This window comes from Juglans regia, chromosome 14 (genome assembly GCF_001411555.2).
Source record: "Juglans regia cultivar Chandler chromosome 14, Walnut 2.0, whole genome shotgun sequence".
NCBI classification, from domain to species: domain Eukaryota; kingdom Viridiplantae; phylum Streptophyta; class Magnoliopsida; order Fagales; family Juglandaceae; genus Juglans; species Juglans regia.
In genome coordinates this window covers 6,260,033-6,280,087 of record NC_049914.1, presented here as the reverse complement: position 1 = coordinate 6,280,087, position 20,055 = coordinate 6,260,033, and the positions used below count along the sequence as shown (strand labels likewise).

Sequence of the window (20,055 nt, the reverse complement as noted above, 5' to 3'; positions counted from 1 at the left end):
TAGTTGAATAGAAAACACTAGCAAAATGATTCTCAAAAGCCTTTGAAATACTAACCCGACATGTCCTTAAGACAACATTTGAATCTCTGACCTCCATAATTTGATTCCTTCTCCCTCTCTGAGTAACACACAAGTGAAAAAACCTAGTGCTTCTGTCACCTGCCTTATACCAGTTTACTTTAACCCTTTGTTTCCATCTCAAATATTCGTTCTCTAAAAGAAAACCAACCTCTTTATGTAAAACTCTGATAGCATCCACATTATCTGCCCCTTCTCTGTCTTGTAATCTCTTCAAATGAGCACTTTTCTCAGCAATCAATTTCTCAACTTCTGAACTCTTGGATATGTTCTAGTTATCCAACTCTACATTGCACTGCTTTAAAGAAGCTTGTAATTTATCTTAAGTAGAACCCCTCTCAGAACTGCCCCTCCAAGCTTCTGCTATAACTCGACCACATTTCTCTTCTTTTGACCAACAAGCCTCAAACATAAAAGTTTTGATTTTCTTACCCATACCCCCACCTTTTGAAACCAAAGAAACCAACATGGGAGTATGGTCAGAACATCTAGCCACCACTGTATCCACCACTAGTCTAACACCTTGATCCTGCCACATTTTGTTTATAAACACCCTGTCTAGCCTTTCCTTAGTGAAAATCTTGTCTGAATGCCTATTACTCCAAGTAAAGGGATTGCCACGACACCCCACATCTATCAAACTGTTTTGATCCATAGCTGCTGAAAACCTTCTCATTTGCAACTCAGATCTATCTCTGCCCCCCACATTCTCAGAAGAGAATAAAATCTCATTAAAGTCCTCAAATAAGCACCAGGGATAAGGACTTGGATTCAATCTCTTTAACAAATTCCAAGATTGAACCCTTCTACTTGTCTGAGGATCCCCATAGAAACTAGTAAGCATGACCTTCTCCATCTGATCCAACCCAGTAACCCATCCACTAATATGTCTTAATGAAAAATTATGAATTATAAACCCTAAATTCTCTTGCCATAATATAGCAATACCCTCACTTCTTCCCAGTGGATCTACATAAAAGCAACAATCAAAACCCAATTTTCTTCTAATCTAACCCATTTTAAAGGCTACAAGCAATGTCTGCATGAGAAACACTACATTGTGAGACTTATCTTTCACTATTAGTGAAAGGTCATGAACTGTCCGAGGATTCTTAAGCTCTCGACAGTTCCAACTGAACATAATCATAATTCTCGGCGGGGTTGACTGACAGCCTCCGCCAATAGCACCTCAATTGAATCACTTCGGTCCTCAACCACTATCTTAAAATTAGTCAGGTCAATGATTAATATAACCATTATTAAATTATAAACAACATATTATTTAATTAATAAAAGCAAAGAAAGATCAACAACGCGATCGTGAAACATATTAATATTTATTTTTTCGCATACTTAATAGTACACTTAATGGATTAACCAAATTTAAATGACATTTTTAGCTAATGTGAGATGAATTTGACTTTGACTATTCCAATCTCCACATTGAAATAATTATTTTTTTCATTATATAACAATTAAATAATATGAGATGAATTTGATTTTAGCTATTCCATTCACATCAAATTCTCACATTTGATTATTCATTTATTCATTATATAGTAATAAAATAATATTACTTTAAAAAGTATTTAATTTTTTTAATTATTAATTTATTTAATTTAATCATATTTTATCATTCTGCCTATTATATGTGAATTAGTAATCATATTCTAATTAAATTAATGTTGTTTCATATGAAGTAGATAAGAAAGAGGAAAGATAAATAATTGATAAATATATATTTGGTCTATCTACAATAATTTTTAAATTTGAAAAATATTTTGAAATTCACTGTAGTTAAAGTCCAATTATTTAGAATTTAGCTAATTCATTGTGATTTTATTTTATTCTCTAATAGCCAAATACTCAATGAATGGTTGAGATGTAAATGAACCAGTCTGTTTGATAGACTGTTTAGTACTCGCTCGGTTAAACTCGAATCGAACTTGACTTGTGAAAAAAAAAACTCGTTTGTGAAAGCAGATATCCGCTCGATTTGTAAATGACACATACCCAACAAAACTTGACTCAACTTTGCTAAGGCTCGTCAAGGCCCGTTCGTTTATGCTTGAGTTGACTCATTAGTTTTACTCGATTAAAATCTATTCATATATTGATAAATATATACATATATATATATATGTATTAGCTAATAATATAAGCATACAATTTTTATAATTAAATATATAATATATAATTTAATTACTTATGTCTATATAGTGAATATGCTTCATAGGTATATTTTATAATTTGTATAATAATTAGTAGATAAAATTTAATAATGTCATATACTTGTATGTAGGAATCATATATGAAATAGATATATGTTATTATATTAACTATTAAATGTATGTATTAATAATATATGTAGACATATAATATATTGTTATTTTGGATAAATATAAACTAGTTAGATATTAATTATTTATAAATTTTATAAAATTTTATAATTCAATAAAAATTATACTTGTTAGTTGTATAAATTTAATATTAGATACTTTATTATTTATTTATTTAATTTGTTAATTATTAAATCTTATTAAAAAAATAAACAATTCGAGCTCAAGATTCAACTCGGCTCTACTCGAATTCGTTTATGGGACGAGCTCGAGTTGAGAGTTTATGCTATTGAGTCGAGCTTGAACAAAGAATAAAAGAAAATATTAAGTTCGGGCTCAAGCTCGAACTCAAGTATTTTGAGTCGAGCCGAGTTCGGCAAGTTAAAGACCGACTTTATTTGACTCAATTACAGCCGTAATGGATGATGCTCTAAAGATATTCAATTATATGATTTCGTATTTTAAAGGAATATGTTATATATTTTATTTTTATCTAATTTTATTTTATTACAGTGATATATCATTATTCATGGCTTTAAATTTGTTATTATAAAAAAAACTTTAAACTAAATTGTTAATATACAACCTCATTAAAGCGAGATAAATATTAAAATAAAATTATAGTTGGTAGAATTTAAAAATATATATATTAGCTACTTTGTTGTGCTTGTAGTTTTATTTTATAATAAATAACGTATCACATGAGGAAGGTTATTTGAACTCATAAACCATATTCCGATAAAATTTTTCAGAATAGATAAGTGGTACCAACTCAGCTCAATGTTAAGCTGAGAACTCCGCACAAAGATTTTAAGAACTACCTCTGTATCTCTAATTTTTTTAAATTTTTTATCCCAACAAAACAACAAAAAGCGACCAAAGAACCTTCAGACTTCAGAGCTCCCAACTAAAAATCCACAGTGCCAAATTGCCAATCCCACGATTCCCACCCATCATTTTCTTCTTCGGCTCTTCCTTCTCTCCCTCTCACTGCTATGCATCTCAAGCCACGTGCTGGGCGCTCTTTCTCCGTCTCATCTCCCAGCTTGGCTAGGTCTTGGTGAACTTCTTACACCGTAAAAGCTTCAGTTTTAGATTTTTTTTTTGGGCGACGAAATGATGGGCTCGGAGAACGAAGGGTTCGAAGAAGCCCATCTTTACGCCTCCAAGGAGGAAATGGAAAATCTCGTCCTCGACAATCCGTTGAACGATAGCAATTCATATTCAAACTACCGAAGCGCTATGTCGTCGGCGATCTCCGATACATCCCACCCTCTTGCGCCGTCGATCCTCGTCACCCCTGCTGATTCGGATCCTATCCTCTCGCCACCACCCTACCGCGATCACCTATACCATAACTCCCCGACGGAGAGCTCTTACATCGAGCCTCCCCCGTTTGGGGATAATGTCGGCGACGTCAACGGAGTCGAAAACCATAGCCTGAATTTGGATAATTTCGGGAGATTTTCAAGATCCGCATCATGGTCTACGTCTTCGAGTTCGGACTCGGAGTATGTGAAAATCACTGTGTCGAATCCGCAGAAAGAGCAGGAAGCTTCGAATTCGATCGTGCCGGGCGGTGGAAATTACGTGACGTATTTAATTACGACGAGAACGAACGTCCCGGAATTCGGAGGAGTCGAATTCAGCGTCCGGAGACGGTTCCGAGACGTGGTCACGTTATCAGATCGGTTGGCAGAGTCGTACAGAGGGCTCTTCATACCGCCTCGGCCAGACAAGAGCGTGGTAGAGAGTCAGGTGATGCATAAGCAGGAGTTCGTGGAGCTGAGAAGGGTGGCCCTGGAGAAGTACCTGCGGAGACTGGTGGCGCACCCGGTGATCAAGCGGAGCGATGAGCTCAAGGTGTTCTTACAGGTTCAAGGGAAACTGCCGCTGGCGACTACGACGGACGTGGCTTCAAGGATGCTCGACGGGGCGGTGAAGTTGCCCAAGCAGTTGCTGGGGGATAGCAGCGTGGTGGTGGCACCGCATGAGGTGGTGCAGCCTGCAAAAGGAGGCAGAGACTTGTTGAGGCTGTTCAAGGAGTTGAAGCAGTCGGTTGCCAATGATTGGGGAGGGTCGAGACCTCTCGTGGTAGAGGAAGATAAGGAGTTTTTGGAAAAGAAAGAGAAAATTAATGATCTCGAGCAACAACTCAGCAATGTTTCTAAGCAGGTTATGTATATGTTAAGCTCATTCTTGGTGTTTTTTTTAGCAATCCTATTCTCCGAATCTTAATGCATATTTGTATGTACTATGGTATAAGAATATGGTTGATTTAGTATGTGGTGGTATGGATATCTTTTGGGAGAACATATACGAAGGTATGTGCCATTGATGTACCATGGTATCTACAGGTTTTGAAAATACGCAAGTAAAATATGTATGCTTGCAGTGATCTATTTCTCTACAAGTGATTTTTCGATTGTTTCTCATGTTCTGAATGGTATGTTAGGCTGAATCACTTGTCAAGGCTCAGCAAGATATGGGAGATACAATGGGTGAATTAGGGCTGGCATTTATTAAACTGACAAAATTTGAGAACGAGGAGGCCATGTTTAACTCTCAGAGAGCACGGGCCCATGACATGAAAGGTTTTGCAACTGCTGCTGTCAAAGCAAGTAGATTCTATCGGGAGTTAAATGCTCAGACTGTCGAGCATTTGGTAAATCACCGAACCTTTGTGGTAGACTATGCTTTGAAATATAATAAATAATATATATATATATGTATATATATTAAAGTGTACGTGGATGTTCCTCCGATGGAAAGCTTGCCAATTGTGTGAGGAGGTGGTTGTGCTTGCACTAGCTCAACTCATTCATGACTTTACGAGCATACCTAAACATTTTTGTTTAATGTCATTCCACTCCTTAGAAAGTCTTCCACTTTCCTAATGATATTTATTTTGTATGTATTGCAGGATACAATTCACGAATATCTTGGGCTAATGTTAGTTGTCCATAGTGCGTTCTCGGATCGCTCAAGTGCTTTGCTGACAGTGCAGACTCTTCTATCAGAATTGAGTTCATTGGAATCAAGGGCTGAGAAACTCGAGGCTACATCATCTAAAGTATTTGGTGCTGGAAAATCAAGGAATCGCAAGATGGAGGACTTGAAAGAGACAATAAGAGCCACAGAGGATGCCAAAAATATTGCAATTAGAGAATATCAGCGGATCAAGGTATCAGCAGACCTAAACCTTTCTCGCATCATGAAAGATTTTCAACATATCATGATTGTGGTTTATGTCTTCAAGTTTGTGGAAATTAAGAATATGTTCATTTTGACTTCAGTTCTGTACGTTCCATTCATCATGGTTTAGATTTTCAGACCAGACCTTTCGAATTCTCATGCATCCATCAACAATTTTAATTTACAATTTCCTGTTGTGATCAAGGGGAAACTAAACTTGTGATGACATTTGCTGCACTTGGTAAATCCAATACTAAACTAGTGGAAAGTGAAAGCACATCTTAAAAAATAGGGGTTTAATGCAATAACTTAGGAGACGTTTGGATTCGAAGATGACTTGAGATGAGTTGAGATGGATTGTGAATAGTAATGAGAGGAGTTGTGAATAGTAGTGAGATTTGTGAGTTAAAGTTGTTGAATAGTAATGAATAGTAGTGAGATGAGTTGAGATGAGTTGCGAATCTAAACGTCTCCATAGTAAACACATCTTAGAAGATAGGGTTTGACTTGGTGACTTAGTAGCTTCTTTTTTATCCTTTTTTTAGTGGCTGTAGAAAAATATGATAGCATGAATTCTCTTTCATTGAAGTATGTTTCAGGGTGCTGGTTGATGAGTAGTTGAGCCTAACCTTAAAAATTGTGGAGACAATCCTTGAAAAAATGCTAGAATGAGCCAAATTAATTGGATAAGATGGTCAGGATTGATGTGTAGGTCCTAGGAGGACATTTATGCTTCCTTGGCCGGATGATTTATCTGGTGCTTTAAACTAGTTGGAGCTTGGTGGTCGGTGCAAAAGAATACGTGCATCCTCAGTTTCATGTGACCATCACTTTTCAGGCAATAGGATGAATGCTGTCCAGCATTTTGTGTCACTTAGGGTTTATTGGTGTTGTGAAACTTTAGGATCTTCTCTCTCTCTCTCTCTCTCTCTCTCTATACACTTGGCGATAGTGAAAAAAAAAAAAAAAGTTTCCCGGACGAAACCAACGTTGAAGTGGTTCTGATGGGACTCATACGGGAAGTGGCGATTGAGTCTAAATTATTCACTATAGCTAAGGAAGCTGGTTCTTTTCGCATAACAGAGAGGGGGTTGGAAGAGGAAGCAGGAACTTCCGGTGGAGCAGAGCACAGCTCAATGGCTTGTTAAGTCACTGGATGTCTGTTCAAGTGGGGTGAAGCGGGATTTTTATAGCACCATTAGAGAGGGTTATTGTAGTTATTTAGCACATAAATGTTCTAATAACAGATGATGTTATGTAGTGGTGGCTGAATACAGGGAGGGGGGAAGGGGAAGTTTTATCTTCATTCCGGAAGGCGAGGAGGGGAGAGGATGGAAAAGTATGAAGCAGGCGTTGGGGGAGATTGTGCAGGAGGGGAGTTTGAGGGGTGGACACAGTGGTGGAGCTCAGCAGAGGCCCTAGTTGGAGTCTGCGCATTCGTATAAGGAGGCTTTGCTCCGGTCGAGATCGCAACGAGAGGTGAATGGAGAAGGAGTTGGGGGCTGGACCACTGACAAACGCGTGCCTCGAGCCCTTTGTGGGGTACGAAAGGTTGTGTATGGTAGAGAGGAGGAGCAGGAACTACGCTGCTTGATGGAGGACTTGCATGGCCAAATGAGGAATCTGTAGAGAGAAATGGAAGAGTTGCGCAGAGTGGTTGGGCGAAATAAGGAATGCAATATTTGTAAGGGGAAGGGGTCGAAGGGTTTGGGCTGGGCTGTATAGCCTAATAAGCCCACTCAGTCCAGTAAACAGAATAATGGCTTTAGGTGGAGGAGAGTTTCTGGGCCGAAAGTGACGGGTCACACTATTGGGCCCCAGCCCAATGGCCCAAGGGAGGGAATTGAGATTGGGGGGCAGTTCAGGGCCCAGAAACCACCCGAAGATAACCCTAGGGCTTTTCCCACTGCCCCGTTTGGCACGCAAGTTACGCCGCGACAGTCGTCGCCGCAGGGGGAGACGTCGGCAGACACCCAAAGATTGCCGATGAAGACAGTAGCACTCTCCGATGACGGCTCACAATTGTGGGATGCGCGGGAGGAAGTGTCTGTTATTGCAAAGGGTTCTGCGACTTGCGTGGGGGTGTTGTCTCCGTCGTCTGAGGGCCAGATAGTGCTGATGAAAGTTAAGGAGGTGCTCGCGTGTCCGATGAATCCCTCAAAGCAACTACCTGAGGACTTGGAGAAGAATGACGAGTATTCTGACTGTGAAGTAGATGGGGCACTTTCCGATACTGTTGATGGGGTGTCTTCTGATGAAGAAAATGTCCAGGCCATAGTAGATATGGAGGATGCTACGGTGGTGGAGGAGACTTGAGATAATCCGATGGACAATAGGGAGGGTGAACCAGTCCCCTTAAATTTTATGTTTCCCTTGCATACTGGTGTGTCAGATTGGGCTCTTTAGATGGTGAAGGAAGTCCACAAAGTTGTGGGATTGGAGTACGGAGGGTATGAAGATCAGTTTATGGCCTTACTTACGGTCATTGAGGTGGGGCACAAACCACAGAGGAAGTCTGAGTTGAAAAAACAGCGGGAACTCAACAGGTTGACGTGGTCGCTAAACACTGAGGGTTGCTCCAGTAGGGGCAGGTCGAAAGGGAAGGGGTTGACCTTTACCAAATGAAACTCAAAATTGTGTCGTGGAATGTCTATGGGCTTAACGAGGTCAACAAATGTCTTCAGATAAGAAACCTGCTCCGTGAGTGGAAGGCAGACATCGTTTGTTTACAGGAGACAAAGTTGAAGCTGATTAATAGGCGAATTGTGAGAAGCCTATGGAGTTGTGCACACGTGGATTGGGTCTATATGACCTCCAACGGGGCGTCAGGAGGTATAGTGGTGATGTGAGATAGATGAGTGATGGAGAAATTGGAGGAATTCATAGGAAGGTACACGATAGCGTGCTCTTTTAAGAGTGTGTCAGATAACTTTTTGTGGGCTTTTGCAGGTGTATACGGCCCAAACTTAGATAGTAATAGATTCTTGTTGTGGGAAGAATTAGCCGGAGTCCACAGTTGGTGGAACCTCCCATGGTGTATAGGGGGAGATTTCAATGCTACCAGATTTCCGAGCGAGTCCTCCGGAAATAGAAGAGGGCAGCCAGCTATGGTGGAATTCTATGCATGCATCTCTGATTTGGATTTGATAGATTTGCCTCTTGCTGGGAGCCCTGTCACGTGGGCTTACAATCAATATTGGTCTCGGTTGGATCATTTCTTAATTTCGCTAGAGTGGGAAAGTCACTTTCCAGATGTATGGCAAAAGCGCATGCCGCGTATTGGGTCGGATCATTGGCCTATTTTGCTAGACTGTGGTGGCATTAGAGGAGGTCGAAGGTACTTTAAATTTGAAAACATGTGGTTAAAATCTGATGGCTTTGTTGAAAGAGTAAGGCAGTGGTGGTCATCATATCAACTTCAGGGTACCCCTAGTTTCATCCTTGCCGGTAAATTGAGAATGTTGAAAAGAGATTTGAAGCTGTGGAACAGGCAATCTTTTGGTGATTTAGGGGAAACTAAGAAAGGTAAGTTGATGGAGATTTAGGAACTTGAGAGGTTCCAAGAGACCAGACCTCTCACCTCGGATGAAGTAGCTTGGAAGATTCGGTTGGATGCAGAGTTAGAGAGAATTATCTTATCTGAAGAGACTTTTTGGCGGCAAAAGTCAAGAGCATTGTGGCTCAGGGAGGGTGATCGAAGCATGAAGTTCTTCCACCGAGTAGCAAATTTTCATAGGAGAAACAACAATATAGAGATGATGAAAATTGCAGGTGTTTGAGTGTAGAGAAGAACATGCTATTCGTGACCATGTAGTTGGCTTTTATGAGCAACTCCTAACTGAACCTGAAAATTGGCAACCGTCTCTAGATGGCTTGGCATTTGACTCTATTGGACCGAGTGACGTGTCGTGGTTGGAGAGGGCCTTTGAGGAAGAGGAGGTTGTTGAAGTAGTGATGAAAATGGCTAAAGACAAGGCGCCAGGGCCGAATGGGTTCTCTATGGGTTTCTTCTAAGACTGCTGTGACATTGTGAATGAAGACATCATGAAGGTGTTTCAAGAACTCTTCATAGTTGAAAAATTCGAGAGAAGCCTAAATACCACATTCCTTGCATTGATTTCAAAGAAGGTGGGGGCAAACGAGGTAACGGAGTTCCGTCCCATTAGCTTGGTGAGTGGAGTTTACAAGATCATTTCCAAATTCTTAGCAAATCGGTTAAGTGAGGTGGTGGGGAAGATCATTACCAAGCCCCAAAATGCCTTTATAAAAGGTAGGCAAATCCTAAATGTTGTACTTATTGCTAATGAATGTCTTGATAGCAGGCTGAAGGGAGGCACAACAAGGATCATTTGCAAACTAGATATGGAAAATGTGTACGATCATGTCAATTGGGATTTCCTTCTCTACCTTCTTGGGAGATGTGGTTTTGGAGAAAAGTGAAGAACATGGATCCGTTGGTGTTTTTCAATAGGGAAATTTTGTGTCTTGATTAATGGTAGCCCATCGGGTTTCTTCCATAGTACACGTGGTCTAAGACAAGAAGATCCGCTGTCTCCTTTGTTGTTTGTTATTGTGATGGAAGGGTTAAGTAGGATGATTTTGGCCTTGGCACATCATGGCTTTATGGAGGGTTTCTCCGTGGGAACCTCGGATAGGGGGATCATTGACATTTCTCACCTATTGTTCGCAGATGATACTCTTGTGTTTTGCGAACCAGATTTAAGTCAGGTGCGTGCGCTAAAGACGTTGTTGTTGTGCTTTGAAGTAGTTTCTGGGTTAAAAGTGAATTTTGACAAATCCGAATTGGTGCTAATTGGAGTGGTGCCAAATGTTCGACAGCTGGCCAATACGTTGGGTTGTAAGATAGCTTCCCTCCCTTTGACGTATCTGGGACTTCCGTTGGGGGCAAGAGCACGGTCACTCTCTTTATGGGAGCCAGTGATTGAGAAGATCGAAAAGAGATTAGCAAGTTGGAAAATGATGTATTTGTCGAAAGGTGGTAGGCTCACTTTGATAAAGAGTACACTTTCTAACTTACTAACCTATTTTCTCTCATTATTTCCTATACCAGCTAGTGTGGCACACATAATCGAAAAACTTCAACGTGATTTTTTGTGGGGAGGTTTGGGGGAGGAGTTCAAATTTCACTTGGGCAAGTGGGAGATAGTATGTCGTCCTACATCCAATGGTGGTTTGGGCATTAGAAATGTAAGGATTTTCAATTGGGCGTTACTTGGCAAGTGGCTTTGGAGATATGGGAAGGAACCCAATGCGTTGTGGAGAGGGGTGATTGGGTGCAAATATGGAGACAAATTGGGGGGGGGGGTTGGAGCACCAAAGAAGTTAGAGGTACTAATGGAGTGGGCCTGTGGAAACATATTAGAAGAGGTTGGGGGGTTTTTCTTAGGTACACTCGTATTTAGTTGGGTGATGGGTCCAAGATTAAATTCTGGAAAGATATATGGTGTGACGATAATGCTTTACAAGACCGTTTTCCCTCACTATTCCATATTGCTTGTGCTAAAGAGGCTTTAGTGGCGGATGTAATGGGGATGGTGGGTAGACAAGTTCATTGGGATATTAGCTTTAATAGGGCAGCACAAGATTGGGAGATGGACAATTTTGTTGATTTTTATAGCCTCTTGTATTCTGTGAAGCCAAGTAATCAACAAAAGATGGTTTGGGGTGGTTACCCTCCTGGAGAAGTGTTTTCTCGGTCCGTTCATATTATAAGGCTCTCACCCAAGAGCCTAATACTTAGTTTTCGTGGAAACGACTTTGGAAGCACAATGCGCCTTCCAAAGTTGCTTTCTTTGTGTGGACAACAGCATTGGGCAGGATATTCACTACCAATAATTTGAGGAAGTGGAGGGTTATCATAGTAGATTGGTATTGTATGTGCAGGGGAGGGGGAGAGTCGGTAGACCATCTCCTATTGCATTGTGAGACTGCAAGGGCTTTATGGTATGAGGTATTGAGTATAGTAGAGCTGGCTTGGGTTATGCTGGAGAATGTGGTGGCAACACTGGCCAGCTGGCCAAACATTGGAGGTATGAATTAGATCAAAGCAGTTTGGAGGATGATTCCAATGTGTATCATGTGGTGCTTGTGGTAAGAATGTAATGCGAGGACGTTTGAGGACAATGAGAGAACGTTAGAGGAATTGTTAGCATTATTTTATAGCATACTTTGTATTTGGGCCATTGCTGTTGATTTTAATGGCATGACCCTGCATGATTTTCTAGTCTCTCTAGCGCCCTCTTAGTCAAGGCTTTCTATTGTATATACTGGGCTAGGCCTATTCTTTGAACAATATAGTTTTCTTACTTATAAAAAAAAAAGGGCTTACTGGTGGGGCATATATGTTTGGCAATGCTTGTGGTTAGTTATTTGTGTTACTACTACTTTTTTTAACCTATGAAAAAAAGAAATTGACATTGGAGAAATGAGGGGAATGGAAGAAACCTTGGATCTTTTTTTAGTTCCTGACACTGCCAACATTTGATCCAATATAGTTGATGAGAGCCATCCGCCCATCTGGCCCTTTACTTATTGGGTAGGGTTTATCTGAATTATGGTGTCTTTATACTCATGTTGTGCCTTGATTTCCAGAGTTATTATCTAGTTCTTGTTACCGATTAGAAATTAGTAGTTACCTTTTTCCATCTTCTGTATTTGACCAATTTGGGCAAATTGTACTCACATAAGTAGCTTTAGTCTTGTAAATTACACCCAATAAAATTCTCAAGCTTTGGCTGGAAAACAAGACATCCAAGCCTTATGGCTAGCTATCTCACGATTTGTTTTTTAATCTTCTAGGGTACTGATTTTTTTAACACTTGTTTTTGGAAGCTTTGAGTTCTTTGTGACTCATTGAGAGCTCTGGCAAACATTTTATTGCGTTTATCGTGGTTTGTAGTGTGGATAATGTGGTGGATAAAATACCCGGCCTGTTGAAGGCTAGACCCAGCCCACCAAGTTATACTAGAGGACAAAATGGATAGGAAGGGAGTATGAGACAAGAAGTGACCATAGGTGCAGGAGGTGTAAGAGGAGGGTGTCAGAAGGAAGTGAGAAAAGGAAGGGATGTTTAGACATGCCAAGGGTCAGACCTCACTTCAGCTGACAGACACGCAAAAGGACCGGTCACATCATGGCAGGCATGCACGCTCAAGGGGGGTGAGATAAAAGTAAGGGACCAAGTGACCAACAGGGCTCTCTTTTTCTTCAACCTCTCGAGGGAGACATCTTCTCCAACAAGAAGATCTCCAGCTTTCTTTGTAAGTGAGAAATGAGAGTAAACAAGTATATTATAGTAGATTTTCCCTCCTCAAATGCCTGTGGACATAGGCAACATGCCGAATCATGTAAATCTGCGTGTCCCTTTTTCTTATTTTCTTTGCACTTGTTTTCCATTCACCGCCATAGATGTATGTATCGACACTATACAACCGCACTGGAACACTGTTGGGAGCTTCAAACAACACCGATCAAGGCCCAAGTCTACCAATGGGCCGGGAATGACTCTCTCTCCTTTCTGTCTGTTGTGTGATTTTTACCGCATCAACAGTGGCGTCGTCTGTGGGATCTGATTTACTCTTTACGCTGGAGGTGAGAGAATAATGATTTTCTGGCACGCTGAATAATTACAAGACAAGCATACAACATTCTCCCAGATAAGTGTTATTAATTTTTCAACTTTTATATTTATGAAAAACATTGCTGCAAAAATGCGTGAGTGATCTTTTTCTCTCCCAGGTAGGAACCCAAGCTCCTTGCCATTGCACTTTGTACACTTCGGATGCACTGTGCGAAGAGGGGGTACATGACGAGCACTATTCACATAAGAGGCACTCTGCCTAGGCATATATACTTCTCGAGCCGTTAGCACAATGCATTGCGCACGCCACGATATTGTACACTTAAGTGCACAATATCATGCACAGGGGCACCATGCACGTACTGGCCATGCATGGCACACACAATGCCATGCATGGCAGTGCACTGAAGATCCATCACAGGCACACTTCGTGAGCCCACTTGAGAAAGCTCCCGGCCACCATGGAGGCTGTTGACATTGTCTACCGCGGTTGTGGTGGTCACCGGAGTTGATGGCCATGCATGACGGGTGCACGTCTAGTGCACCCGAGACCCACCTCGAGCACACATTGTGAGCCCATCAGAGAAAACTCCTAGCCACCATGGATGCCATCGGCATTGTCTGCTGCGACTATGGTGGTCACTTGAGATGATGCCTGTGCATGGCGGGCAACTGTTGAGCATTAACCCGGGTGCACTCGAGAGGCTCACGGCGGTTGGGCCGTGAGCCCCCCTCTCCAGCGGCCACTACTTGGGCTGCCGGAAGTTTCTGTTTCTAGTTGGCCACCTCTCGTGAACGGTGAGCGAGTCGAGCCCGACGCCGTGCCTTGCTTGCTGTGGCACGAGATGTGAGGCGCGAGGAGAGCAACCACCGGTCCAATGAACCTGCTGGTGGCCACCACGTGATCCGCCGGTACTTTTTTTCTCGAATTGGCTCATCCCTGCCATCGGGGACTGAGCACGGTGTGCCTAACACTGTGCACCTGAGAGACTCACAACCTTCATCGGCCAGCCCATGGCAGTTAACCACCTCAACCGTGTGGGGCTCTCTCCTCTTTTCGGGACTCAACCGCACGAGGCCCTCTGCTCACTGCACTCTTCGGCCACCCCACAACGGGCAACATGTCAACCAGCACGGGGCTCTCCTTTGCTTTGGACTCAACTGCACGGGGCCCTCCTTTGCTCATGGCCCTCCTCGGCCACCCCATGGTGGGCAACGCGTCAACCTACATGGGGCTCTCTTCTACTCGGGACTCAACCGCATGGCGCCTTCCAATGCTCATGACCCTCCTCGGCCACCCTATGGAGGGCAACACGTCAACCTGCATGGGGCTCTCCTCTTCTCGAGACTCAACCGCACGAGACCCATATGATCAGGTGTGGTACCTTAACTATACGGGATCTCCTCTGCTTGGGACTCAATTGCACAAGCTCTCCTTTGCATGGGATCTCCTTTGCTCGGGACCCATCTACGCGGGACTCACTTGCAAGAAGCAATTCCTTAGATGCACGGGACCCATCTGATCAGGTGTAGTACCTTGGCTGCACGGGACTCATCGGGCCATTGCACAGTCACCCATGTGGCCAAGGCTTGTAGTGCAAGAAAGTTATACCGCGCTGCACGGGTTCTAAAAAAAAAAAAAAAAGAGAAGGTGAAGAAATTGCAATCAGCTGCAGGCAATTTTCGTTCAAGCAAAAATTGACTACAGTGACTAAAAACTCCCCGGGTTGTCTCTCTCAAAATTGGTTTGAATTTATTTCTATTGACAAAACTGATTCTTGTGATGTGGAACACCGGCCACGTAACCTGGCACGGGTGCAGCCCAGACGTCCCAATATAACTCTATCGGGACAAATTGTTTGGCACTAACGCACATGCGGGCAAGATCACTTCACTTGGCATGCAACTTCTCGACAGCTAACAACCGGTGTTGCATGGCCCATGCAACGTGCTCTACCAACTTGCTTGCCCAAGTCTGCTTGAATGATTTCAGTCAAGTAATAATCGATTATAGCAACCTTTACTCTCCGAACAAGCTGACTGGCATCGCAAGCACCCAAATCTTCTTCATCACCGAAACATGACAACCCACAAGCCTCAACAATGGCACATCTCCAACCTTTGCTGCACTTCGGCAGAGCAATTCAGGTTTGCTACCCCACTTTGTGATTTGGGTCATTTACACTGACTCGCTACGACACAAAGGTCGAACACAAATTCTTAGATTTGTCGACCCTCGCGCTAGCAAAGCCGAGTCCCTAGACTTGCCGCGACACAACGGTCGAGCACAAGTTCCTAGATTTGTCGACCCTAGCCATGATGCATTGGCTAGGACCTGGGTCTTTCGAGCTCTGCCCCATCGACAGCCAGTCGAACACAAGTTTCCTGACTTGCTGACCTTCATGCTACAAGTCCAGTCTCTGGACTCGCCATGATGCATTGGCTAGGGTTAGGACTTTCCGAGCTCTGCCCCATAGACAGTTAGTCGGACATAAGTCCCTTGACTTGCTGACCTTGGTGCTACAAGTCGAGTCTCTAGACTTGCCACGATGCATAGGGCCAGGGCCTTCCGAGCTCTGCTCTATAGACAGCTAGTCGAACATAAGTCCCTTGACTTGCCGACTTTGGTGTACAAGCTGAGTCTCTAAACTCACGACAATGTATTGGTCGGGCTAGAGCCCCAGGGCTCACCCACACGACCAGTCTAACACAAGTCCCTAGACTTGCTGACTTTCGTGCCATCAAGCCAAGTGTCACACTCGAGCCATAACAGCTGCTAGTAGGTTACCTTCGGGAACGAGCCTTTAGAGTTAACGGGCCTCTGAACTCCACAACTGCTTTGTGCGGGTTACTTTCGGGAACGAGTCGACGAGCTCGGCAACCGCCTAAGGTGGACCCAAGGTGTCGATGGGCCCTCTGACCGCTTTGCGTGGGTTACTTCACACAAACTCCAACACTAACAGTAAATTGAAAACAAAAACATCGAACGAACATACACTTCTCAATAACGAGAAACATTCGAGCTCGCGCTCGCATCACACGCAGTCGAGTCCACCTCCTGCCATGTTCGAGCTTCGTGCTGGCATCATATGCGGTTGAGTATACCTCCCGCCACATTTGAGCTCCGTGCTCGCATCTCACGCGATCGAGTCCACCTCCTGCCACATCCGCACTTGCATTGTAAGCAGCTGCACGCACCTCTCGCCTAAATTCGCCCCCGTAGGCATTTATCGCTTAACACAAGCAGAATGGAGAATGAAGAACCCGTTTCTGAAATTTATTTTCTGAATTTATTTTCTTACTAACGACCTCTGTTGCATATTTTATTTTAAGGATTCTCAAGAAATTTGTTGGATCGAGTTGCCCTTAAGAATCACGGACATCTGTGGAGGATAAAATACCTGGCTTGTTGAATGTTAGACCCCGCCCACCAAGCCACACTAGAGGACAAAATGGAGAGGAAGGGAGTAGGAGACAAGAAGTGACCATAGGTGCAGGAGGTGTAAGAGAAGGATGTCAGAAGGAAGTGGGAAAATGAATGGATGCTCAGACACGCCAAGGGTCAGATCTCACCTTCGCTAACAGACATGCAAAGGGACCAGTCATATCATGGCAGGCAGGCACGCACAAGAAGGTGGGGTGAGATAAAGGCAAGGGACTAGATGACTAACCAGACTCTCTTCTTCTTCAACCTCTTGAGGGAGACATCTTCTCCAGCAAGAAGATCTCCATCTTTTTTTGTATAGTGAGAAATGAGAGGAATGAGAGTAAACAAGTATATTATACTGGATTTTTCCTTCCCAAACGCCCGTGGATGTAGGCAACATGTCGAACCACGTAAATTTGTGTGTCCATTTCTCTTATTTTCTCTGCACTTGTTTTCCATTTACCACCATGGACGTATGCATCGACACCGTACAACTGCACCGAAACACTGCCGGGGGCTTCAAACAACAACAATCAAGGCTCAAGTCGACTAATGGGCCGGGAATGACTATTTCTCTCATTCCAGCTTGCTGTGCGATTTTTCCTGCATCAATAGATAAGTACTTGACTATATCTTGTAGCTATAATTTCTCATGGTCATAGAATTCCAAATTGTGGATGCCTTGAAAGTTGTATGGTTAGGAGATCATTCCAAAGGTCCTAAAATTTCTTTTTATTTTCATTTATGTTGGATATCCTTTTGCCAAATTTGTTCGAGATGTCTATGTTTAGTTGCCTTACCATTTTTAAGTGACATGATATTTAAATTTTGTAAAATTCATGTTTTCCATTGTTGATAAGTGCATTAACTACTTATCATGGTTTAATGCTTATATAAATGCAGGAAAACAACAGGAGTGAGCTTGAAAGGCTTGACAAAGAGAGAGAAGCTGACTTATTGAACATGTTAAAAGGTTTTGTGCATAATCAGGTAAAATGAATCTTCTTTTGTCAATATTGTAGGATTGAGCTAAGAACATATTGTCTCCTTTACCATGGCCTTTTTTCAAATTATTTTCTTTCTTTCTTTCCTCCTTTATGCTTCACTATGTGATCTAGTGCTGTTCTTACTTGAGTTGATCTGGGTTGCATAGTCAGGGGGATGAAAAAAATGGTTGAGAGAAATTCAAGCCAGTTTTTGGGAAATTGTGGTCTTTTTCTCTTCCCTGTTCATATGACACTTTTTTTAAAAGATGTTGATTAGATAACTATGAACTGGTGACATGTAATCATAGATATCCTTTTTTTTTTTTCCAGTAAGTATGTTAATCATAGACTTCTTGATACAATTAGCTTGTCATTAGAGATTTTTGAGCTTCATTAAATCACAAGAGCATGTTCGTTGTAAAGGGATGTTCTGCTTGGTCAAGAGTTGCCTTTGTTGGGGGGGGGGGGGGGGGTTTGAAGCAAGTGCATTACTTGATAGCTGGGTATTATGGTATTTTGAGTGTTATCATTATAGCCTCTATGATATTGTGAAATGTCACGCTTCAAGTGAGAAAGCATATTGAGTAACAGAATATAAAATCGATTGAATGTTTGTGTTTCAAATTGAGCAACCAGGTAGCATCAAGTTGATATTCAAAATCATTTTGGGGTGTTTGTCTCTTTTGACTGGAGCAATTCTTTGAACTATTTCTGTTACTCTCGATTTGCTTGAAAGTGGATTTGCTGCTCTAAATCTGATCAGTCTCTAATATAGCATCAACTCGACCTGCAGATTTCTTTGAAATAAAAAAAAAAAAAAATGAATTAACCAAACTGCTGCACTTATAAAAACTCAAGCCAGTGAAACCATTGTCTGTTGAGAAGGTGGATCGTAAAGTTACTCCTTCTAACTTATGTGTAATCTGCTGGCTCAAATTATGTGTATTCTCTAATGGCTTCCCAAGTGCAATTCTGTCTATCAAGATTTAGCTATTTCTCTTTAAGATCTTTGCTCCTTACAGCTCCTTATGTTTAAGGCTCTATTGTCAATTGATAGGTGGGATATATGGAGAAAATTGCCAACGTGTGGACAAAGGTTGTGGAGGAGACTAGCTGTTATGCGAAAGAGAATTCTTGAACCAAGCGGCTGTAAATTTGAATCTTTGGCTTTTTTGTTCTCGTTTCTCGATATTTGATTGATTTCCACTTACCAAAAAATCAAATATTGATTTTCAAATTTCAGGAAATAGCATTAACATTCATAACAATGAAGGAAAGGGAGCACTAGTAGGTTCTGAAAAATTGACTTCCCCCAAGTTGTATCTATGATAAAGGTTGTTTACAGGCCTTAAAAGCCAGATTTCATGTTGTACATTGATTGTTACCTATTTTATTCTAGGCAACTCTTGAGTTGGTGATGTTGGGTCACACCCCGAGTCAATCAGGACTAAGGGAGCGATTTTCTTATAAACACGAGATAGCGAATAAGTAATTGCAGTAGAATTTCCAAAAGAAATCAGAAACTTTTGTTAGAACAATGTTGTTCTTGATTTTAAATTTTGTCATCCTCAGTCACACTTATATTATGTCATATATTTTAAATAGTCGACATTTAAGTGGCTGCAGGATGAAGCAGCAATTTGAAACATACTACATCAACATGTGTGAAATAATTGTGATGTATCTATCATTTAAAGGTGAGTGATTGAATGTAGGGCTGAGCAAAAATTCGAAAATCCGATTCCGTCTCTAACTTCGTCGGAATTGGAGTGTTTTTAATAAAAAAAGTCAGAATCGGAGGTGGCGATGTATTGACTCTATTCTGACTCCGACTTTGATATTATACATATTTTATAAAAATATATGTATTTTTATATATTAATCATATATATTTTATATAACTATAACTTATATAGATAATTAAATTCAATAATATATTAGTATGAACAAATTATTATAAAATAATATGCTTATACTATAATATAAATAGACTAAATTCACTAATAATAGTTTAGTATATATAAAAACAATACTATTAACTATTATTACCATGTAACACTAATGTATAATAACAATTAATATATAAAAACTAATATATAATAACATGTAATACTAATGTATAAATATTAACATATAATAACATGTACAATGGCAATAATTCGTACAATGATTTATTTTTTTAATTTTGGTTATATTTTAATAAAATTGAAATTGAAAAAATATTTTAAAAAAATTGAAATTTAGAAGTCTAAATCTGATTAATAAGAGTCAGAGATTATTAAATTAAAATTTTAAATAGGTTAAAAAAGTTCTTTTCTTTTTATTGAAAGCTATGCAACTCGGAATCGGAGTCCTCCGATAGAGTCGGGAGTCATCAGCCCTAATTGAATGTGTACTTTGTGAAGAGGTGGAGAAAAGAACTTTGCGAGT

At 41.3% G+C, this 20,055-nt stretch overlaps 1 protein-coding gene across 2 annotated transcripts; it reads left to right on the top strand.

The window, feature by feature from the left end:
- The first annotated feature begins 3,183 nt into the window (after positions 1–3,183).
- On the top strand, positions 3,184–19,163 carry LOC108996934 (sorting nexin 2B-like). Of its 2 annotated transcripts, XM_018972981.2 has the most exons (6): positions 3,272–4,592; positions 4,873–5,082; positions 5,341–5,601; positions 17,543–17,629; positions 18,683–18,774; positions 18,869–19,163. In XM_018972981.2, exons 1-5 carry the CDS (start codon positions 3,534–3,536, stop codon positions 18,761–18,763), a joined length of 1,698 nt encoding a protein of 565 aa, XP_018828526.1. In that variant the 5' UTR covers positions 3,272–3,533; the 3' UTR covers positions 18,764–18,774; positions 18,869–19,163. The 2 variants fall into 2 exon arrangements, with proteins under 2 accessions (XP_035540899.1, XP_018828526.1); XM_035685006.1 differs by having other exon boundaries at positions 3,184–4,592; positions 18,683–19,163.
- The last annotated feature ends 892 nt before the right edge of the window (positions 19,164–20,055 follow it).